Below are 24,340 nucleotides of genomic sequence, written 5' to 3'. Positions count from 1 at the left end.
AAACATTCAAATATCAAGAAGTGACAAAACCACAGCTCCAGGTGCAATGTTAACCCAAACTTCTGCATTTGTAGTTTGGTACAGATTTTGATTCCACCACTGGGCAGGCTGTTTTCCATCAGTTCCTGCTTCACTTGGGTGAAACAGCTGATATTCTATGCTGCCCTCAATGTATGTCTATAAGCCTGCTTTACTGCACACCATACAGAATAAATATACAAGAAATGTTGAATTTCAACCTTAATGTTCCTTAATGCTCACCACCAATGCCTTAGTGCCTCACAAACAGTATTTTTAAACTATGTTCAAGGTACTGTTGTGCACTAAGGAAGTATTGTTATAATTATTTTTTAAATGATGTCAGGACAACCCTGAACTGACAATTCTTTGGGTTGGAGCTACCATATCCCATGAAATCCCAACTTGCATCAACAATTACAATTGCTTTCAGCTTTGTCTTAATCATGTATGTGCACAGGTAGCTTGAAACCATCTTTATTCTGCCTCTCTGACCCTGTGCTGAGCACAAACCAACTCTATTTAGAGCGAATAGACATAGCTTTAATTGTTAAGACTGACATTAACCTGCAAATTAAGGAGTCATAGTCATACTGTAAAACAATTTTCAAGGCAAAAGCCAGTTCTTGACAGTTAGTTTGATAAATAAAACATGCAGGTACAAAAAACAGTACAGTTTTTTGCAAACTCAAATGCTAATTATAGACAAAAAGGAAGTAGAAGATGGGCTGAGAAATAATGAGACTTAATGGAATAGAAATAGGTAGTCATTGCCACATATTTGTTCCCACATGTAATACCATTAGAATGGCACTGTGCAAAGTCAAAACCTCACTTTTTATTTCTAGGTTTAAGAGAAAAGAACAGACTTACCAACATGAATATTATCCTTAAAGACAGCCTTTTGGGGTAGAAATATTAAGTGTCGACTAAATTTTTCATCAGTACTGGAATCTAAATTCAAGACATCTTTGGCTGAACAATCTACATCATAAAGTTCCTTTAATTTTTGGCTGACAAGCTGAAATGATAAACATCAATTAGGCTACCATTTTTCTCTAGCATTCTTAATGGTGGTATCTATAAAACCTAACGAAAACACAGATTCTACATCTCTCATTTCTTTTGCTCATTCTGAGCATATAATTACTTTCATTCAAACTAATTCATAATAGCAAATTTTAACCAAATTTGCTGAAATAAGCAAGTCACTGAATATACTAACAGTGAGCAGATTTTCAGGTCAAAGCCTAATTCAATGGCTTTATCTTCTGGGTTTCTTTCTACCATGAAGCACTTCATACCCACAGTGACAATACCTGTAATGCAGGTTTACCTAGATTAGAAGATAAAGGCTATCAGGATATAAAGGGTTGGCATGCTAATTCACTGTTATGAATTAGCTAATTCATTGGTATGACCCAATGAACACTAAGCAGAATATCTAAGATGTCTGTCTCTAAAACATCTCTAAAAACATCCTGTAAGCTAAGCTTGTGATTGCTCATGTTTAGGCCTGGGACTCAAAACTTGAGGGTCTATCTTAGGATTTTGGCATCTCAGATCCTCTATCCAGCAAATCCTAAATTGTCCTCTTAACCTGAGGAATATCTAGATTTCAGAATTGACCCCCAATAGAGGAAACCCCTTCAGATTCTGTATCGATGGAGGGTTCTTTGCAAAGGCACAACCTCCATCATCTTTTCCTTTCTTTCCTTTCTAGCTAGGGACGTGTAAGAGTCAGAAGTCTCACAAACAAATGGGCACTCACAAAGAGATGTTATTGGAAGAGAAAATATTCTATAAATCCGCGCTATTTTCCACCTCTGTCATATTGAATTTCCAGTGGAGCTCATTCTCCAACCTAAAACTGCACTAATTAATAATACAGATAATTAGCAAAGACATTTAACTTCAGGCACCAAATTGTTAAGTGCAGTCACCTGATGTTCTCTACATCATCATTTCACTCAACTATAATGAGCTGCCATCTGAGGACACCTAAATGCAGGAGGGATTTATTTAAAAGGTTTGCACCAGCTGGCAAATGGAATGAACTGAGGAATATCTGAGTGGAACTCTTACTGATGCTACTCCGAAGAATAGCGAAACATTCCTTCAGGTTTTTTTAGCTTTGAAGTGGCAGCGCACATAATACAATCCAGAAAAGCAAACGTATCGTATCAGTAAACCTACAGTGAATACAAGCATTCCAACAACCACCATTCTCTATTTCCTCCTGTCATTCAAAGGAGAGAACCTTTGCTTTCATTAAAGCAGTACTTTGTACTTGATTAAAAATAACCACTAGTACTACAATTACTTTTCTTTTTACTACAGAATAATAAAGTGGTAAATATTTTGTTTACATATGAAATCAACAACAAATTTGTATTATCTACAATGTGACTTTGATCCAATTTACCTCAATTAACTTTGCAACCATACTCTTGCCGTCTGCACCAGGATTTGCTGGTTTGTAGAACTCCAAATCAAAATAAAGTTTGCAAGCATCTTTCTCAGGAATGACTTCATAGCAATGCATAAGACTTGTTTTATAACCTTGGCTAAGGAAAAGAAAAAAACCCAACAAATCAAAACCTCTCAGGATAACCTTCATGTGTATTTATCAGTTGCAAACAAGGATCCCACAAGTCCTAAATGTTCTTTTCTTTTTCAATCAACCACCTATATTCAAAATAAATAAAGTAGCAGCCCTAGAATGCTTTAAAAAATTCTAACTAACTTCATCATCAACTATCAACAAAAGTATTTGTTTAGCCTAGAAGTTTGTGTTCTCCTCCACATGCTCCTCCAAGTCTTGCAATACACACTGTCAACAGAAATGCACTGGAATACTGAGCACTGGAAGAGGCTGCCCTGGGAAGTGCTGCAGTCACCATCTGTGGAAGTATTTTAAAGCTGTGTAGATGTGGTGCTTAGAGACCTAATTTAGTGGTGGGCTTGCCAGTGTTGGGTTAACAGTTGGACTCAATAATCTCAAAGGTCTTTTCCAACCAAAATGATTCCATGATTCCAGATGTCTGAAGCACTTAAAATTAGATTACATAAATGTTTTCCAAATGAATTAAAAATTAATCTCATTTTCAAATTGAGAGAAAAAAATCAAGCTTACTTTTATACGAAAACTTTCACTGTTCAGGTGAGGGAGCCCTGGCACAGGCTGCCCAGAGGGGTTGGGGAGTCTCCTTCCTTGGAGGTCTTCAAGACCCACCTGGACATGTTCCTATGCGACCTGATCTAGATGACCTTGCTTCTGCAGGGGGGTTGGACTAGATGATCTCTAAAGGTCCCTTCCAACCCCTACCATTCTGTGATTCTATGAAAAACTGACTCTTAGATTTCACTTACTTCACAACTGAGTGTTTCACCATAAAATAAAAAATTGGGAAAGATCAGCAGATGATCAAATCGTCCATAACCAAAGTTATGTCATGCAAACATGAGGCCATAAAATGGTAACGAGACATTTACATTAATGCCTGTTTGATACATGACTAATCACAGCAACGGGTTTATGTCACACGTTGGAACAATCCCCTGAAGAAGGCTGACAGCAAAAGCAAATCTACTGCTATTACATTTAAATCCAGTAGACAGGGTCCTTAATTCACAAGAAGTAACAGTGGTCTGCAACTCAAAAGAAAGCTGAAATCCAGTATAGCATAGACTGGTTTGTCCTTACAAAGATTGTCCCCACAGCCAGGATCGGACCTCAGGCAACCCAGTAAAGGTCTGTGCTAGTCAGAGCAGATAATGGCTACTGGGGATAGCTACACAGAAACAGCTAGTACTAGATAATGGTATATCCAGTATGCCACGGTCTTATGGTAACATATAGGGTACCTTTTCAAATACTCACATGTAATAAAACCAGAGCTCTTTATATGTTGTCACAAGGTAAAGCCTCTGTCCACTTTGTGTGTCCTTTTCCAAGGCAAATACATGAACATCCTTAAAAAAAAAAAAGGTTTTTTATTAAAAAAAACCAGTTAAAGTCTTCAGAAGTTCTTGTTTGACATTCCTTTATTTGGTCAAAAGTTAGTAAACACCAAAAAACTGTAAGAAGATCACATATCCTTTTTCTGGTTAAGTAGCATTTGGTTTTAGTAAAGAAAGACATTATGATTTTATTTACCTAACTAAAAATTTGAAGCTTTTTTTTTTGTTGTGCATTAATGTAAACTCTTTTTTTCTCTGTAAAATCTTCCTTTTCCCATTGATGGCAAGTGCATCTAACAGGAGGAGGGACAATGTCCTGAAAGGAACAGCCTCATGGCCATGACAGCAGCATATGGCTTGGTAGCAAATATTCTTCAGACTCCTTATTATTTAAATCCAAAAATGGAAATTTGAGAAGAAAATGCCAAGCCAGTGAGAGCGCATTTTGGAAAACAGACTGTCAGGATTAAACACCTAAAACAGTGTGGAGAGAAACCTGGTGCTTTCTTTAAAAGCAGCAACCAATTTGAAAAGCACTAAACTGAAAACAGAAGATAGACTCTTCATAACATTTATTTGGCTCATCACTTCTTATCATCCAAACTTGCTACTCTGATACCATTGGACAGTTATATCGGGTTTATTTTGTCTCTGTCTCCTGTTTATCTTTTTCTTCCTCATTTTTTTTTCTCTTCTTTCTTCCTACTCAACTCACACTACCTTCCCATTCTCCTGCCAACCCTGACAGTTTGCTCATTTTTAGAAGCAACAAATCTATCACTATGATGTTACCAAAAAACAGTTTTACTGTTAGAGGTTAACATCAGACATCAATTCATATGAGGGGGGATGATCTTATTAACATCTTACTAACATTTATAACTATCTAAATGGTGGGTGTCATGAGGTTAGGACATCCCTTTTTTTCTATAGTAGCTAGCAACAGGACAAGGGGTAATGGGATGAAGCTGGAACACAAAAAGTTCCACTTAAATATAAGAAAAAACTATTTCACTGTTCAGGTGAGGGAGCAGTGGCACAGGCTGCCCAGAGGGGTTGTGGAGGCTCCTTCCTTGGAGGACTTCAAGACCCACCTGGACATGTTCCTATGCAACCTGATCTAGGTGACCCGGCTTCTGCAGGGGGGTTGGACTAGATGATCTCTAACCATTCTATGATTCTATGATACGTGAGAACTTCTAAGAGCTACCTCTGATGTAGCATGATCTCCTAAAAAAACAAAAAAAAACCCACCAAAAAAACCCTTGCTGTTGCAGGATTGGGAAGAAGGGAAAAAAAAGAAGAAATAAAAAGATCTTCAAATCTGATACAAAGACTTTACTGTCAACCAAGCTTTTCAGTGAAGTTCAATCTCTAAAGTACATAAAGCATAGAGATGTTTTTGTAACAAATACTTTACCTCTTTGCAGCTTTTTACATAATCGAAAGCTTCGGCCTGCCGACAAAATATTTTCCAAACAGAGGATGGCTGAAAGGGTTTGGACAGTTTTGGTCTATAAACTGGACGAAGAGGGTTTCTTTCATAGTGAGATGCTAGTTCTTCCACTTTCTTCAGTCTTTCTTCCCATTTTCCATTCATCTGTCCTAAAGCTATTACAAACAGCCAAACCAGTATCAATTTCTGTCTGTGACTCCTCTTTTATAAACACTCATCACTGCTTTTGATTCTGGTTTTGTTGAGCATACTTTATTGATTTACAGAGAGTAGCCAATATTCCAAATCAACACCCAATCTTGCTGTTGTACACATTTCAATATTAAATATTCCCACCTGGTTTTGGAAGTAAAAAATCTTATATGAATACTATCAAAGAAAACAACAACAGAATAGACACAATAAGGAAGGTCTAGGAAGTTTCTTTGTTTACAGAATGATATTACACTCCTCCGCAAAAAGTACACAAACTGTACTAACTGGCCACACAACATTAGTGAGGAGTGAAAAAATAACATTACTTCTGCTTTGTGGCTGAAGAGACAAATGAGATAATTAAGTGGCACAGATAGTACAGTACTTGAGTTCCTGAGAAAAATTCAGTGACTCTAGCTCAGAATCTCAAATCAAAATCCAAAATGAGAGCTCCATCTCCACTGCTGATCTTTGCTGTTAATATTTGCACTTGTATCAAAATCTCATGTACTTTCCTGCAAATTTGAGATGGCAATCTTATCTGGTTTATAAGAAGTAACATGTGATGCAGTAATGCTTGCTATCTTGCAACCTTTAAACTTCTAATTACACAAAGTAATCCAAACGCTACAAAGTAATGTAATAAAGCATAAACACGCATTAACGTACGTATAATTATTTCTATATTTAACTTTATTCCTGGGAAGACTCACTGCCCCTCTGAACACCTTAAAATTGGTAAAGAGCATTGCTAAGAAACTGAAATAGGAAGAAGGGCAAGAGGTAACAAATATGAAGGTGCTACCCAACATAACACTTGGTCTCATAACAACTTCCCAGTTGCAATGCAAGATAAAAATGAAACTGACTACTCTCAAAGGTACTCACACCTTTAACAAGCTGGATCCACAAGGTCAGTTTAAGTATTTCAATATTCTTGTGGGTCCTGAAGGCCAAATTTTAGATCCTCTGAATCCCATTTCAAGTTTTCCACAGTAAAGGTTCCTGGAAACCTACATTTCTGCCCACCTAAGCCTGTCTGTGTTTTGACAGTTTAGTTTCTATGTCAAGTCTAAATAACAGAATGTTTTTTCTCTTACAGGAGTCAAGCACATTACCTCTATAGACCTTGTCAGTCTCCTGACTTGTGAATTTTCCCTGCCACTGCCTTCCTTTTCATGCAATTAGTTTCTTCTTTTGAAATTAGTAAAGAAATAGATAGCAGTCAGCCTTTCTCAGAAGTGCTATCAGAACTCTCAGTTTCATTTTTATGATGTTGGCTCTGTTGTAACCGGGTGCAACAGACATTCCCTACTTCAGCACTTTCCCACAAGGCAAATGCTAAAGAGAGGGAAACTCCTGTAATTCTCTTCAAATGAGTTTCTACTCATTTGAAACTTTCTAGTTAGATCAAGATATATATTTGCAGAGACACAGCTGAGAGGATATACAAACCTGGGAAAAGTTTTAAACTGAGCTCTATCACTGTTCTTGCAGTCTTTAACACACTCAGATTCTCAGCAGTCCAACATGTCAGGTGTTTTCAAGGTAACCTCAGTTCTTGTATAAACTACACCTAACACAGGATATTTGTTTAGGGCACATCCAGTTTACACATACAGACAAGTGTAACTACAGACCAGCCTTCTGAGTTTAACAGGAAATTCCCACTGAGTCTTCCTCTCTTCAATCTCACCAGAAGTAAGGGGAGTACTGATTTATATTTTACTTGCCAGAAAGAAATTTTGCCACCAACATGCTTGGACTTCAATGGTTTTGACTCAGATGATCACATGAATACCCTGGGAAAATGTATCTCCTGGGAGATGACTTAAAGAACTTGGTATTTCATTTTCCACTTTTGATGGAAGATGACTACAATTTTTAGTGATGAGGACAGTGGACATCTTGTATTTTTATATCTTAGATGGCTGGGGGCAATTTTGGTTGTTGGTTTGGTTTTGGGGTTTTTTTTAACCAAATGCACTCACCATTTCAGAAACGGCAATCTTCTCCCTCATGCTACAGGGGGAAGACAAACACAAATGCATGACTTCATCATATGTGTCCCTACATTTTCGTAAAATAAAACCCCACAAAACCAAAAGAATATGCTCAAAAATCTGTAACAATCATGACAAAACACACCTGCTAAGAAATTAAGTTTGGATATGCATATCAACCACCACTCAAAATAACATGATTAATTTGGTTTCCTGGCTGGTATCATGCAACACAGCTCTTTGGCAGAATTTGTGCTCCTCAACACTAATCCATGAGATTTTCTCCCAGCTTCCAACTCAGCCTTAGAAGAATACAATAAACAAATTTCTCCCTAGTACTAAATTTCTTAATCTTAGTGAAAATTAGCTTAATTGTCCTTACGTTAAGCTGAACTGTGGCATACCGACAAACACTACTCATCTTCCATCAAGAATAACAAGGAGCATCAGATTTTCATCTTGAGCTCTTAACAGAAGCAGCTTCTACGATTTAGATTTGAGGATTTTTTTGCAAAATGCAGGATATTAGATCAGCTAAGCCCTCAAAAAGTTGTCTTGTTTCTGTTGTGAGAAGCAGGAAAACTTAGCTTCTAACATTAAAGTTACTGTGACTCCTGTTACCAAAGGTCAGCGTACAAATATGAAATCAACTGACCTGAAAGTTTACAGATGAAACTGAAACTACCCCTCAGAGCTTCAGACAGCTGTCGTGTAAAGTCAGGCAATGGGATGCTCGTAGGCAGATGTATTCAGAGTATATTTGACTGCCGGCTGTACGGTTTCCAAACTTTCATCACGCAGCGGTGGGAGATAAAACCCCGTCAGTAAGTTCCACTCTGATGCAATCCAGTACACCCAAGCTCGCTGAAATCTGAAAGACAGCCGCTCGTTTGGTCATCATCCCACAAAGGGCACAAGGCAGCGATTATCTTAAACCACCATTCTGTCAGAAAGGTAATTCTTTTTCAGCACTCAGTTGTACTACAGAAGACGAAAACCAGGAAGTTTTCTAAGCCAAACAAACCGCGTGACGCGGAGCGTAACGCGTCGCTGTCAGGAGACTCGATGAGGCTCGGGACTCAAACCGACCTAAGATTCAGTAACGGCAGCGGCGGGGCGCGGTTCCTTAAGGTCTCCCCCGTGTCACAGTGCACATCTGAGGGGCCTGGCCCGGCTCGCTGCCGGGGCCCGGCGAGAGGAAAGGCGCGGCGGCGGCGCTCGGAAGGCCGCAGGGAGCAGGGCGGCCGACCGGCCACCCTATGGGCCTCCTCAGCCACGGCGATGCGCTCCGGCCTCAGGCCACCTCCCCTCCGGGCCAAGAGCAGCCTCGCACGGCGGGAAACGGCCGGAGGGGCTAAGGGGGAGGCAGTTCCTGCCGACACCGACTCACTTCAACTCGCCGCCACAGCCCCGCGCTGCCGCCGTCGGAGCCTGAGTGGCGTGCCGTTAGGGCGGGGCCGGAGGCGGCCGCGCACGCCGCAGGTCCGCCCCCCTTCCCTCCGCGACACACCGAGGAGACGCGGATAGGACGGGTGGGAGCGTAGCGGGCAGCGGAGGCGGTAGGTGAGGCTGGTGGGGAAGCCGAGTTGCGGGCGCGGCGGCTGGGCCAAACAAAGCGGAGTGGAGGAGGCTCCTGCCTGAAGCTAGGCGGCGGCTCCGCGGGGCCTCGGTCGGGCTCGCAGCTCTCTCGCTGGGAGCCCCCGACAGGGAGCCGCGGCTCGCCTGGCTCAGAGCGCCGCCTCCCCGCGCCCGAGGCGGCCCCCGGGCTCCTGCCGCGGCCGCTCCGGCGGCGACGGCGGGGCGGTTGGTTGTCGGGGGCGGGTGTGTTACCCCTGCTTCGGTTACTAGTTTTCCAGAAGCTGAAGGCGGGCCGTTTGCTCGTTTATGTCTGGGGGTTTTGTGTAGAGAAGCTGCCAAAACAAAAGAAAGAGGGGGCGGGGCAGAAGGAAGGAGGGGAAAAAAAACAAGCCACCTTTAATTTTAAACTGCTTTCTGGTGTCTCTCCGATAGACTGTTAGCTGCCTGTAAACAGAGAGTCAAAGTCCGCCTTTGTACCTACCTCCAAAATAAAGCTTTGGAGACAGCGGGTTAAACCTCATCTGGAAAACTGCTCTGCAGCGACCTGGTCGCTAACAGTGAGCCAGTGTACGGTAGCCGTGAGGCATCGTGCCGAGCCGAGGGTCCTAGGACCGATGGTGGGACGGACGCTCACGTCCACTGTACCCATCCGGCAGCGCGGGGAAAGCATGTGTAAGGCCCTCCCACACCCTGGGGCTAACTTTTGTAGCACGTGAAAGGCCCTCTCTGAGGTCTGTTGTGTCCCGTCTGTCCCGTGGTGAGTTGAAGGATAGTCCTGGTAATCTAGTCTTTTCACCTCCAACTCAGAATTCTCTCCATGAATTATCTGCTTGCGACAGCTGGTAGGTTTGAAAACAACACAACGTCGCGTTAACATTAAGAAGCCTGAGAAGGCTATTGTCTCTCACGGCCATGGTGTGGTTAATTGGGATAGGCGAAGGTATAGATGTAGGTTAATAGGGAGAGTTGAAGAAAGGGTCTCAGAATCATTTCAGGTCTTGCTGATTTTGCAGATGAATGCTAACTAAGTAAAAGTCTGTTTGCTTTTGGAAGATCAGAGTGTTGGGCCAGTGTTTGTGCCTTCCAACAACAACATCCAGACCAGAAGTAATGTGAAGGACTGTCACTGTGTTGACATACTTCCATCAGTGGTAGCAGTATTTGATAGAGGGATAATGTCACACAGAAAACATAATGGTGTATTTCAAATGTTTTTAGTTTTTCATGCAGTCACAGAATATCAGAATTACAGAATCTCAAGGGCTAGAAGGGACCTCGAAAGATCATCTAGTCCAACCCCCTTGCCAGAGCAGTCAGATTCTATTTTTTCCTTCTGTTAGTATTTAGAGAATTGTTGGTTATCATTCTACATAGTAGAATGGGAAATAATCTGCATGTCTGCATTAACAGCTCAACGTACTATGTATGTATTTATGTACATAGAATGCCTTCTTTGAATGCTTGCCATTCTCTCATAGTCATGTGAGATGGAAGACTGCCCTTTTCTAATCTTTAAGGACATGTTTTATGATAGTGGTTTGTGTTTTGGATGTGTATTTTAATACCACTACAATCATTTCTTTGTAGCAGCTGGCATATACTGAACATGTGTTGTCTTGTCTCCTGTGGTTTGCATATTTTAAGATACAGCTGGCAACTAGAGACAGTTATTTGCTTCCTTCCCTGCCTGAGAGGCTTTGGTCTTATTTTAATTGCTGTGTCATTAATTTCTCTTGTTGGTTCACAATTCAAATAAATGCTGCTTTAAAGAGAAACCTCATGGTTCTTATGGCAATGGTGATATATGAAGACATGAATTTCTTTTAGTTAGGTCCAGGTAGAATAAGTAAATCTGGCTGGAATGGAATAAAAACATGGATTTATTTATCATTTCCCTATCAAAAGAAAAGCATCGGAATAACTGCATTTATATAAGGCAAAAGACGTTTTTGCTGTTGTTTCTATACAGAGACACTGTGATCAGTTTTGATAGCTTGCTGAGCATAGTTTTGGATCTTTTTGAACCACTTTATTTTTTACTATTTAGTACCTGTAAAGATCATTGTAACATCATCTTTATAGTCACTGTCTCTATAGGACTTTCTTAAAATGTTGTATTTTTTCAGATAAAATATTGTAAAATAAGCTTCCTAAGACCTACAAAACATATTCTGCTGTTGCTTATTTCAGCTACCTTTTTTAAGTTTCTTTGCAGTTGAAAGCTTGTCTTACTTAAGCTTTCAGAGAGGAGAATATCAAGGAACAGAACATCGATTTGTAATGAAATTCTTTATGCATTGCCCTGATTTTTTTTGCCTATATCCCCAATGGGATGAGATCACCGTCTACAGGGAGATGTGTATTCTGCTTGACAGCACATGACATCATTGCATTACCTAAACCAAGATGAGGCAATTCTTAGTAGCCTGTTAGAATCTGCGCTGTCCTCCAGGGAGCGTTGCTGTTACCCTGACTGGTGCTGTGGAGCAGAAAACGGTACTACTGGTTAAAACGTGCGTTTCAGTGCCTAGCAACAAAACAGTGACTGGGTGCGTTGAGATGCTCAGAAATTGATGGCTCCTAAAGGTGAGTTACGATACCGTTCTGGAGATAAAGCATGCCTTTTAACTAGCTAAAATGATGTATACAGGGGTTTTTTTCCACCTTTTCTCTAGCTCCTGTAAAAACTCTTAGGCGAGTTCCAGGGATGATGCGGTAGAACACAGTAAGAGCTGTTGCTTTGTGACACAGTTGAAACTGTAGGCTGTGAGCTAGGCTTGTAAAGGCTCTAGTAAGAAATGTTTTTATGATATAGCATAACAAAATGTGGCTTACATTTTTCAAGTACTGTAGTTAATTGTAAATTGCAGGTTCTGCTGACTGCTGCTTCAAATGTCATTATTTCTTTGACATTGGATCAAAGACAGTGGTTTCAGAGTTTTAAGGCTGCAGAAGGGTCAAGGAGACTAGTCTTATTTTAAGGTCACATAAATGTTGAAAGTCTTATTGTTTGCAATGTGCTCTAACATTTGTGTCATAGAAGCAATCGGTGATCTCAGTCCATTAAGTCTCCAGTTTACTTACATCAGTCTGCTGCTGGTCACCAGTGTAATTCCCATCAACTTACTAAAACCAGACACCAATGGGACGTGACAGTTTGGTTGGGGCACACCTGATGAAAACCTGAGGCAGACAAGTCATCCACTTATCCTCCCTAATGATTCCAAGGCTGTATCTGTTGGTCAGAGTTGTTATCTTTCCCTATACTTCAGCTGAGGCTCTCTCTCTAAGTACTTATTGGTAGCTCAAGCTGGCTTCTACAGGAGACTGGAAGTGGCCACAGCTCATATAGGCAGACATTTGCTAGTTTACGCTCAGTAACTGGTTCATGTACTTGCAATGCTGGCATTGAAGATCTTCACAGTGCCCAGCAGTGGGGATAAACACCTGAGCTTTTAGCAGAAGCTGAGTTCTGTGCTGACATAGCTACACTGCTCTCAGTACACTTGCTGGTTAGTTTTGATAACGAGTTGGTACGTGATACTTTGCTTTTTTTTATAATTATTGTTGGCAGACAACAAACAAGGAAGAAAGTTAAGCTTTTCCCTTTCTCTCCTATTAATCCCAGCCACAGCAAAGGGTCTGGGTTGTGCTTCTGCGTGTGATGTTTCTCCAGAACAAGGAACAAGATGAGTTGCATCAGGACTGGGTCAGTCTGGTTGGATGTTTTCCTACAAAATAAAGCTACGTTCAAAAGTGTCAAGCTGATTGATCAGGAAAGCCAGGAAAGCGTGACTGTGGTAGGGATAGGGTTGAAGGGTTTAGGAGACTGAGGGATGGTCTCATTAATGTTTACAGATACATAAAGGGCAGATGTCAGGAGGATGGAGCTGGGCTCTTCCCTATGATGTCTAATGATAGGACAAGGGGCAACAGGTACAAGCTGGTTCCAAAGACACACAAGGAAAAACTTCTTCACTATGAGGATGACAGAGCACTGGAACGGGGTGCCCGGATGGGTTGTGGAGTCTCCTCATTCAAAGCCCACCTGGATGAGTTCCTATGTGCCCTACTCTAGGAGATCCTGCTCTGGCAAGGGAGGTTGGACTAGATCTTTCAAAGTCCCTTCCAACCCTTAAGATTCTGTGATTCTGAAAGAGGCATAGAAACTCCTAGGAGCTGCATTCTGCTGGAACAGGGAAATATATAGTGTTCTTGTCAATGGAAGCCATCCTTTTCACTTCCCAGGGACCAGAAACTGTTTTTCAGTTGCAGGTGGCTGGACAGACCAATTGTCACTCTAGGCTAGACTTTGTTGTCAATGCCCATGACCAGTGATAAGGCATAGGGCTGTATCACCGTCATGCCACAGGCCTTAGGTACATGAATTACACTTTGGAATTGTTTGTATTTTTTCACATAGGGAACTTTTAAGGAATTAGACTTTGAAATTAGGGTGAATTAATCCAGATCATGGTGCTAGGCAGGCAAATTCAGCATCGTAAATGTAGTTCCTGCCCTGTCGTGCTGTCCTTAAAGTGAATTTCTAAAATACTGTTCTGGTTTATCAAGGAGCAGCTTTAGGCTTAGTAACAGGGGGAGCGGGTTGCAGTGAAGACCCGGTAAAGAGTTTGCGGACTCTCCCCCGGCTCCTGGGTTCACACCCACCTCCGGCCCGGCTGGGCCAATCTGGCGCCTCTGCCATCACTGTTTAGGGGACGGGAATTTGGAATGCGAGGCAGGAGGTGTATGGGTGATACAAGATGGAGGCGACCAGGCAGACTCTTCAGCCAGAGAAGGAGGAAGGAAGGAGAAGCAGTAGACCGGAGACTCCTCTGCAAGCCGTGGCGAGAATGCAAGCTGTGCCCCTGCAATCTATGGAGGTCCATGGCAGGACCAAGAGTTACCAGCAGCTCCATGTGAGTGAGCCCGGACGGGCGAGGGACTGTGTGGGGAGACGGCCACGGCCCAGGCCGTACTGGAGCCTGCACGTCGCAGAGCAGCCCCACACGAGAGGCAGAGAGGAGCTGCAGCCTTTGGAATAAATGCGCGTCGGAGCAGCCCGTGCAGGGCTGCCATGCGTGTGAGTTACCCCACGGACTTGCAGGGAGGACTGGTGTAGAGTTCACCCCTCCTGAGGAGGGACAAACAGCAGAAGCTATCGGGAACAGACTAACTGAAACCCCCACTGCCTGCCCCCCCGAACCGTTCGGGGGGGACAGGGTAAAAACCCCGGGATCAGGGCTCTGAGCCCGGGAAGAGGGGAGGTGTGGCAAGAAGGTGTTCTTAAAAAGGCTGGTTGGACTCTTCATTGATGTATTACTCTGGGTTGTTTCATTTTGGTTATGTTTTGGGTTTTTGGGGTATGTTTTAGTTGATGTTGCATTAAATTGTTTCTCTGTTTTCTTCCCCAAACCTGGTCTGTTTTGTCCTGAACCTTAAGCGGCAATTAAGCTCTCCCTGCCCTTGGGCCATTCTCAGCCACTTCGGTACTCGTGGCTAATCGTGGTCTGTGTTCCCTGATGGGCCTAAACCAGGACAAGTACAAAGCAATTTCTTTCTAAAACATCAACCTTATTTCATACTCTTGTAATTTTGCTTTCAGGAAATTTCTTGTGTGCTGCTAACTTACAGGATACAGTTCTCAAGTCTGGAATAATTTTTTGAGCAAGAAGACTTTAATTACCTCAGTGCTCCAAGATACAAAGTATTCAGAGTAACCCGGAAGATCTTTGAAGTCACTAAAAGTGTAAGTAAGCATCTTTTAAGAAGCAAGGAGAGTCATACATACCTAGATTAGTGCGTCCAATGCAACAATAATGGTTGCCACAGAAAATGACTGTTCACAGAGTACTAGCTAGAGTATAGGTAAGAAATCAATAGACTTAATAATAATATGATGATATAAAATGGCCAATAAAGTTTGGCACCAAAGAATCTATGTCTTAAATAAGAAATTTCATGATATCTGGCCAGCAAGTGTTACTATTTGGTCTGGTTATTTATACACTGCTGTTCACTGTAACTTTATCTGCTAAGTAAGTTCCTTTAAAATTCTTGCCTTCTAGTGCCTTGTTTGTTTCTTGATCCAAACACATACTCTGCTGCTAAGCATTTATTGCTTTGTCCCGTCTTATCGGGAAACTTAATTTTATGACACTTTAATCTGCTTCTCAATCCTGAGTTAAAGATAACTTCTAGTTATGTGTTCTAGAGTAATTGGGAGGGAGCTTTATTGCTTTCAAATCAATTTCTGGCTTGTTGTCAATTCGAATTTCTTGTCCTGTGTTCTCATCAAAAGTAAAAAGCAGACCACAGCGTAGAATTCACTTCATCAACTGTTTGAAGGTATATTGTTGTGAGTTATTTATACTGCAGTTGTCTTCACACACATCAATTAGGTCTGAGTGTTCCGTTTGACACGGAATGCGGAGACATTCTTTGTTTCTCAAAATGCTATGACCCAAAGTCTAATCTTCTATGTTAGTCTTTGCATATTTGTGATCAATTGTATTTATTTGGTTTGAATCTCCATTTCTTTCTTACTAACATGGAAGGATCCATATATGACACAATATTTGTAATACTAAAATCTACTAATGCATGTAGGGACATTACAATATTTTAAAGATAATTTTGAATTTGTTTGTCTTTTATCCTGCTTTTTGTAGGCAAAGATTTGGTCACAGACTCTTTTTCCCAGAGCTATTTTGGAACATGGTAACATAGAAAAATATTTATTGTCAGAAAGGTTATTTATTTGCCTACCTATACTAATACACCTAGGCTAAAGTTATTCTGTGTTAATATCCACTTCTAATATTTCTGTTTTCTCTATAATTCTAAAAAAATTGCTCTCTGGTTGCATAAGCCTTTAAGGAAACTTAACAAAAGTTTCACAGTCTGAAGGTGTTATTTTTGTATGAAAATTAACTGTTACGTGTTTCTGTTTTCTTATGTTTTAAAGCTGATAATTGAGAGCCATAATGGGGGACACAGGAGATGGACCACATTTGGGGGAAGATCGCACAGATGCAAAATCTATTCCTGGTTCCAAAGGGTAAGTGAGGTACTTTTGGCTTAATTCTTCAGTTTAAGTCTTGAGGAATCTTGTCCTGTAAGAGAAGGTGAGAACCATAGAAGAGGTAATGCTAAAAGGAAAAGATTCAATTCTGGTGAATTATAATAATCATAAACCAATATTAGAGTTGTTGTACTGACTTTAAAAATATACAGTCTGGCAAAACAGGCCATGTGTATGTAGGAGGAACTAAAAAGCAATACACTTGAGGTTCAGTTAGGCTTGGCTTAACAGTATTATCAAGTGGTTAGCTATTCTTGAAAGTGAAACTTCAGTGTCTCACCCTGAGGTAAGTGCACACTCCTTTCCCTAAACTGGTTAGCTAGAGCTTGCCTGAAACTGTGGCAGATAGTTCAGCTGCCTGAGCTGACCTGCTGTGGGGATATGTCTGTGGAAGCAGAAGTGCAAGGGGAACTAACAGGGGTGGAAGGGAGGAAACTCAGGCCTGTTCTTCCTGGTGGCTGGTGTCTGTTACGGTGGTGCAGCGCTCTCATCAGATTATACTCTCCTTGGGAACTTAATTTGATTCTCAAGTTATTCTTTTTAGTATTTCCATGAAAACTAGATTTAAGAGTATTTTAGATGTGATAGAAGGTCCCAGTCTTGTAACTATTTACCCATCTAAGTGGTTAAGTGGTAAGCACATGTAAGTATCCATGTGCTTAAAGAAGAAAATCCATACTGACATCAGCACATACAGACTGAGTAAAATTGACAGCTGTTGCACAGTCAGGGTGGTGGTGTAGTTGTTGTGCTCATTAAGGCAGAATTATGGCTGCGTATAGAATCTGGTCTTTCTAGGTTCTGAATGTTTACTTGTGATAATGTGATGGTAATAGGACCTTTGGTTAGAAGTGAGAATGGATTTACAATCTCAGAGCTGATCTTGCCTCCAGGTACATAGCTCTCAAAAGATGACAGTGCAAAAACCCAACTGATTTCTTGTTGATGTAATAATTGGTTTCCTTAAAATAATATTTTCATATTCTCCTGTGCAGACACATTCTCATTTGGATACAGTTTTTCCTCGATTCTTCACATTTTAAGTTTGTTATGAGTGTACAAAAGATCCAAATCCAAATGACTCTTTGCTTTTTTTCTTCTGTTATTTGTATATGTGCACATTTTACCAAGCTTGAAACAAAAGGTTTATTTGGAAGCATAACTATATAAAGCAGTTTAATTTAACATCTGGCAAATACAGTCTTCACTAGTCTTAAATTGTACTGACTGATTTTGCAGACATAAATCATAGAATGTTTTGGGTTGGAAAGGACTTTAAAGATCATCTGGTTCCAACCTTCCTGCAGTGGACAGGGACGTCTTCCACTAGACCTGGTTGCTTGAACCAACTTGGCCTTAAACAATTCCAGGGATGAGGCGTCCACAGCTTCTCTGGGAAACCTGTTTCAGTGCCTCACCATTCTCATAGTAAAGAATTTCTTCCAAATAGCTAATCTAAATCTTCTTCTTTCAGTTTGAACCCATTACCCCTTGTCTTATCACTATATGCCCTTGTATAAAGTTTTGTACGCCCCTTTAGATACTGGAAGGCTGATAGAAGATCCCCCTTTAGCTTTCTCTTCTCTAGGCTGAACAACCCCAACTCTCTCAGTCTGTCTTCATAGCAGAGGTACTCAGCCCTCTGCTCATCTTTGTGGGCTCCTCTGGCCCACTTCAACAGATCCATGTCCTTCTTACTTTGAGGGCCCCAGAGCTGGACACAGTACAACAGGTGGGGTCTCAGGAGAAGAGAGAAGATGGGGAGAATCACCTCCCTTGACCTCTGGACACTTTTTTTTGGTTCAGACCAGGATGTGGTTGGCTTTCTGGACTGCACGTACATGTTGTTGGCTCATATTCAGTTTTTTGTCTCTTGATACCTTCAAGTCCTCCGCAGGTCTGTTCTTGATCCACTCAGCACCCAGCTTGTATTTGTGCTTGGGATTGCCCCAACCTATGTGCAGGATCTTGCACTTGGCCTTATTCAACTTAGTAAGGTTTATGCAGGACTTCATCTCTAGCCTGTCACAGTCCCTCTGAATGGCATCCCTTCCCTCTAGAGCATCAGTCACACCATTCAGCTTGATGTCATTGGCAAACTTGCTGAGGAAACTTCTGGAGAACAAGTAGCAAACCTTACCAGTTTCATTGGTTTTCATAAAATAACCTTATTTTATTGTTGTTTTGAAACTGCAGAAGAGAGATCAGAAATTAACACCTAAATGTTGTCTGATTTCTATACAGAAAGAACCTGCCTGCTAGCAAGTCTATGGACACTGGAATTCTGCCAGACTACAGTTACAGAATGGATTATCCAGAGATGGGGGAATGTGTCATAATCAACAATAAGAATTTCCACAGGCACACCGGTACTGCTTTCAAATGTTTAACTTTTCTCCTTAATTTAGAGAAGTTAGTGGCATGTATTTTTCTTAACAATTAAATATGCAGACCAATTTTGATTGCATTCTGAAATTAAGTGGTTTGGATGGATGCGATTCATTTCAGTGCATCCTTCCAAATATACATAGAGAGAACACGTTAGGGCACAGCAGTAATGAGGGGAAAAATTGATGGGCAGTACAAGCCTGCGGTACCTTTTAGTCATGACTTGTGTTTTGCAAATGTAATGCTTTTTATGTCTTTGTATAAGTAGGTAGATATAAAAATAAAGTAAATCTGCATTATAAAAACAAGAGAAAACTACAGTATAGGTACAGAGAGAGGGAGATGGTGTGCATGTATGTGACAATTCAATGGTTTTTTTCAGTTAGGGTGAGTCTGGAATAATGGAATGACATTCCAGACTGATACAGGTGAGAAAAGACTTTGGCTCAATCAGACCATGCCATCTATATCATTAAAAAAACCCAAACCATTTCTCTTATGTATAGGGATGTTACCCCGTTCGGGTACAGATGCAGATGCCGCAAGTGTCAGAGAAGTTTTTATGAAGTTGGGATATAAAATAAAGATCAACAATGACCTTTCATGCGAGGGCATCTTTAAACTGTTGAAAAATGGTAAGTAATATATTCAGTGTGTATGACATCAGCCACTGTCTCCAAATACATCTCTAGCTCTCGCATCTCTTTTCTACATGGTTCTTTTAGATTGTGTTTCATGCCTACCAGGGGTTTATTGCTAAGGACGACACGTATGTTGTAGTTTCTATGTTTATTCATCTTTGCTGTCTCTCCATCTTTTGTGTCATGACTGTTGTCTCCATATGCTTTCTGATCTTCTAAAGAAGGCTGGAAAGAAGACTGAAACTTAGACAGAGACTAATTTATATTCTGACCCTGGGATCACTGAAGCTCTGTGAGTTGGAAAGAAACCTGTTTAATTGGGTAGTGGAGGGGTTTTGTGCTGTATGCTTAGTGGTGTGGCCCAAGATCTGTGGGAGTTCTGATCAAAGAACCAGGACTCAAATGTGTGGACTCAATTGTCCTTTAGAGAAATAACTCACTTTTTGTTTGACTTGTGAAACAAAGCACCTTTCTGTCAAGAGAAAGATTTACACTACTGTTGTGTTAGTCCTGCTTTGTTTGGACTTGGCTACATCTAGACCAGTAAATTCAATGGTGCCTGGAAGTATCTGTAGCTCTTGCATCTTGAGTTTCCCACTCAGTGTTCTTTTTGGATCTTTTCTTATAGACCGTGTATATATCTTTAAAAGGATCATCTTGACCCTCAAGTACAATCCCCACGGTGTCAGTCAACAAAAGACATCAGAGAATACATGATCTGTACTCTTTGCATAACACAAGATAGAGAAAAAAAAATAGTGACACTTTATATCAAGCTTAAATGTCCTTAAGTACAAAATTCAGAAGCTTGAAAAAAATATTTCTAGACCTTGCCACAGGGCAAGAGTGAGAGAGGGGCGTAAGGCTAGTACCTAGGTCTCTACAGCAGCAACAGCTTTCACGCTATATTCAGCACTCACGTAACCCAAGTAGCTGAAGTGTCTCTGATTGGAAAGAGAGGTAAGGCTTCTCTGTCCTTTCCCAAAAACTCAGAACTTCACAACAGACCTTCTCCCAGATCAGGAGACTGACCATTACCAGATGAGCCAGGTGTTCTATTCAGACTTTGAGGCACTGTGGGAACACCTTCTTTTGCCTCTTTGCAGTATTCCTGACCTAGTTCTGTGGCTATGTCAAAATGGGTAGGGCTGTCCTTTAATTTAGGGTTTTCTGTGTCTTTTTTACTCCTCAAGTAAAGTAGACTGGCTCCTTTTGTTCAGTAGGGAAAATCTGTTGGAAATTAAAGACTTCTGTCAAGGGGGAAGCATCAAATGTTGAAAGCTTTTAGGGAATGCCTGAAGTTAAGATAAATCTCTTTTTTTCTTTCAAGTTTCTGAGGAAGATCACAGCAAGAGGAGCAGTTTTGTTTGCGTGCTACTAAGCCATGGTGATGAAGGATTAATCTATGGCACAGATGGCCCTCTTGAACTCAAAGCGCTAACGAGCCTTTTCAGAGGGGACAAGTGCAGAAGTTTAGCAGGAAAACCCAAGCTCTTTTTCATTCAGGTGAATGAAAAATGAATGAATGAATGTACAGCTGAATGCTGATCATCAAATCAGCTGAATACTTTAAAAGAAGTATTGCTTCTCATTAATTGTGAAAAAAAGAAGTGAATTACTCCTAAATTGCTTTAAATGGAATTACTTTCACAGTTAGATTCTCTTCAGGTCTGAAAGTAGCACAGTCTGCCCTGTTAGGTAGGCGGTATTTGCAACAGTTGAGATTGCATGACCTTAATTAAGTACGATCTTTTTGAACAGTAGCAAGTATTTTAATGAGATTTTGAATACTCTTTTAAATTAGAGGTTCTTCTCCCTCTCTACTCTGCCAAGGTGAGGCCTCATCTGGAGTCCTGTGTCCAGTTCTGGGCTCCTCAGCTCAAGAGGGACAGGGAACTTCTGGAGAGAGTCCAGTGCAGGGCCACAAATAGATGATCAGGGGACTGGAACATCTTTCATACAAGGAAAGGCTGCGGGAACTGAAGCTGTTTAGTCTGGACTAAAAGGAGATTGAGGGGAGATCTTATTAACATTTATAAATATCTAAAGGGTGGATGTCAGGAGGTTGGGACATCCCTTTTTTCTATAGTAGCTAGCAACAGGACAAGGGGTAATGGGATGAAGCTGGAACACAAAATGTTCCACTTAAACATAAGAAAAAGCTATTTCACTGTGAGAGTGACGGAGCAGTGGCACAGGCTGCCCAGAGGGGTTGTGGAGTCTCCTGCCTTAGAAGTCTTCAAGACCCTCCTGGACATGTTTCTATGTGACCTTATCTAGGTGACCCTGCTTCTGCAGGGGGGTTGGACTAGATGATCTCTAAAGATCCCCTCCAACCCCTACCATTCTATGATTCTATGATTCTGTAGTTGATCTAAGTAAATGCTAGTTACTTTTTTTTCTGAGCCTATGTGATGGAAACATGACATGGCTTTGCAGGTTTTTTAATCGGTATATTAATATTCTGATCATGATTGCTGCCATGATTTTGGTTGATTTTGGGGGGGGGGTTGGTTTGGGGTTGTTTGTTTGGTTTGGATTTTTTTGTTTGTTTAGGGGAGTTATTTTGGGGTTGGGTTTTTAAATTTTGGTTTATTGTTTGACTTTGTTTTACTTAGTTTTACTTTTTTCTTTCCACCAAATAGGCTTGTAGAGGGACAGAATTAGATTCTGGTATTGAGGCAGACAGTGGATCAGAAGAAACAATGTGTCAGAAAATACCTGTAGAAGCAGACTTTTTGTATGCATATTCTACAGCTCCAGGTGAGAGACTTGCAAGGGAAGTTTGTCCCTGAGATTTTATCTGTATATCAGCTTGTATTGATATTGTAAATGGCAATTTGCTGGTGTATGCAGTCAGTGGATACTTCCATGTGTTACCTTTCACAGAAATGGGAGTTGTCTTCTCTCAATTGTTCTAGCCTGATTTGATTTCTTTTTGAGGTAGTCACTGTTCACAGTTCCTACAAAAAAACCCACCCCAAACCCTCAATATGCATCCTTCTCACTAGCATACCCTCAAATGTTCACTCACTTTCAATGTACATTCAGTTAAATGGAGTTGTACAAGTTGTGCAAATAACATGTATTATGGGTTCTCACAGAACAAAACAATCGAATATCTGTAGCCGTAGGTGATAACGACCAGCAAATTATTTCCCCATTGACTCTGTTTTCCTTGCATTCTTAAGCAAAATCAGTAGTGGCAAAGCCCTTAGCATGCCCTTGATGTTAGTATCCACAGTTAGCAGAAATAGGTTCTTTAATTCTTTAGTCTTTAATTCATGCACATAGTCCTAAAGGTGGTGATGCTGAAAGGCTATTTTGCATCTCGGTTCCACCTACACTGTCCCTCTCCTTTGTATTTGTTTGCTCTAGAGAGCAGCAGTAGGTGGTTAATGGCTAAGACTTGCAGCAGAAGATAGTTTTCCTACCTTTTGATTTTTCTACTTACTTAAAGTTTTCTTACATTAGAAAAGATGAGAGGATTAGAAAAATCTTTGAGTTGGAATCTGGGGAGATGATCAAGTCTAAAGTTTTTTGGTTAGTGGTCTCGAGTTTTTGTTTTATAGCCTTGATTGCTGTGGGAAACAAAGGATTGCTCCTCTAATTGCTGTCCTGTCCTGGATCAGGGGCTGCTACATATGATGGGTTTGACATCTCTCTATTCCACAGGTTATTACTCCTGGAGGAATTCAGCTGAAGGCTCCTGGTTTATTCAGTCACTGTGTAAAATGCTGAAGGAACACGCAAGGAAACTTGAACTCATGCAGATTTTAACACGTGTGAATCGCAGAGTGGCTGAGTACGAGTCCTGCTCCACTCGGCAGGATTTTAACGCAAAGAAACAGATTCCCTGCATTGTCTCTATGCTCACCAAAGAATTTTACTTCCCTTGCTAAAAGAATTTCACCCTGTAATTTTTCAGTTCATGTTTTTATCTGTAATTTATATGCAATGTTAGTATGGAATACCACTTCTAAATCCGAGTTACTGTTCACTGCTGTGTGTGGAACAATGAACTGTCTCAAAGTTGGATGTGTGCATTATTAGAAGTAAAACATGGTATGGTTATGATAGAAATGCAAACTTGAGTAGCTGAAACACAAGCAAATTTGAGAGTAGTGCTCTGTATCTTGCAAAATTAGGAAGAGGAGACTGAAAATCAGGTCACTTATATCTATTTGGTGCTATATTTCACTTTGCTGAAGGGGCAGAGAAATGAAACAGTTCTTGTAAATAGTTTAGTTTCATATCCTTACCAATAGCAAGAAGATTCAGAATGTGATATGTTTACCAATGGTGGCAATGTGATGGTAATGCCATTGTACATTTCTTCTTAGCTCAAGTCCTTAAAATTTAGTTTGATGGGGGGCTGAGGAAAAAAAAATTAATAAACTAACCTAAACTGTTTTAATGTCTTAGGGCACAATCTGGAAAATGGGCATTTCATTTTTTACATAGAATTAGGAAGCAATTAGGAAGCATAGTTAGAATACAGTCAATTTTTCCCTGATCATTTTCTAACTTTTTGTATGGAGTATTACATAAAGCAATTGTATCAACACGGTAGCTATTTCAAAATAAATGTTGTATTCTGACCTTGAAGCTGAGTGATTAAGGGAGCAGCCTTCCAAAATTCTTTTTTCTGCAGTTCCCTAAGGGGAGTAGTTGTTGGGGAATATTTTGGGGGGATAAGAGTCAGTGCAAAAGAAAGTCTCCATTCTGAAGAGTATGCTTTCCTCTTTCTGGCCATAATTAAAGGTCAATCTGTTCTGTGCCACGTTTAATCTGTGTGAAAAACTATATTTGTGATACTGGAGAAACTTCATTCCTTAACTGTGGTTGTGGCATTCTTTTCAAGGTCAGAAGAAGACAGAATGATAAATGACTACAAGGTGCTGGGAAAAAAGACTTCAAATTGTGTAGTGTAACCAATGTTAACAAACTGATGTCCACTTCCACAGACATGTTTGGTTGGTTTTTTAACTTAAATACTGTTTTGTAAGTTTTA

General features: G+C 40.7%; 2 protein-coding genes across 7 annotated transcripts in view; one reads left to right on the top strand and one right to left on the bottom strand.

Annotated features, from left to right (window-relative positions):
- Positions 1-9,116, bottom strand: part of PRIMPOL (primase and DNA directed polymerase) — a 17,831-nt gene extending 8,715 nt beyond the window's left edge. For 2 of the 4 annotated variants that reach the window (XM_061994296.1, XM_061994299.1), the window contains exons 1-6: positions 8,725-9,116; positions 8,291-8,506; positions 5,402-5,592; positions 3,902-3,993; positions 2,444-2,585; positions 892-1,039 (exon numbers count right to left, since the gene is read on the bottom strand). In XM_061994296.1, the coding sequence (XP_061850280.1) occupies positions 892-1,039; positions 2,444-2,585; positions 3,902-3,993; positions 5,402-5,581 (562 nt within the window). In that variant the 5' untranslated portion in view covers positions 5,582-5,592; positions 8,291-8,506; positions 8,725-9,116. Of the gene's footprint in view, positions 1-891; positions 1,040-2,443; positions 2,586-3,901; positions 3,994-5,401; positions 5,593-8,290 lie in introns of all 4 variants that reach the window. The other 2 variants (XM_061994298.1, XM_061994297.1) reach the window with 2 other exon arrangements.
- Positions 8,573-24,340, top strand: CASP3 (caspase 3). Of its 3 annotated transcripts, none has more exons than XM_061994302.1 (8): positions 8,573-8,589; positions 14,819-14,962; positions 16,181-16,273; positions 18,542-18,666; positions 19,192-19,320; positions 20,657-20,832; positions 21,972-22,089; positions 23,002-24,340. In XM_061994302.1, exons 3-8 carry the CDS (start codon positions 16,200-16,202, stop codon positions 23,226-23,228), a joined length of 849 nt encoding a protein of 282 aa, XP_061850286.1. In that variant the 5' UTR covers positions 8,573-8,589; positions 14,819-14,962; positions 16,181-16,199; the 3' UTR covers positions 23,229-24,340. The 3 variants fall into 3 exon arrangements, with proteins under 3 accessions (XP_061850286.1, XP_061850284.1, XP_061850285.1); XM_061994300.1 differs by lacking the exon at positions 8,573-8,589 and adding an exon at positions 8,936-9,194; XM_061994301.1 differs by lacking the exon at positions 8,573-8,589 and adding an exon at positions 8,936-9,198.

Source organism: Colius striatus, chromosome 3 (assembly GCF_028858725.1).
Source record: "Colius striatus isolate bColStr4 chromosome 3, bColStr4.1.hap1, whole genome shotgun sequence".
In the NCBI taxonomy this organism is placed as follows: Eukaryota; Metazoa; Chordata; class Aves; order Coliiformes; family Coliidae; genus Colius; species Colius striatus.
This window is presented reverse-complemented; position numbering and strand designations above follow the sequence as displayed.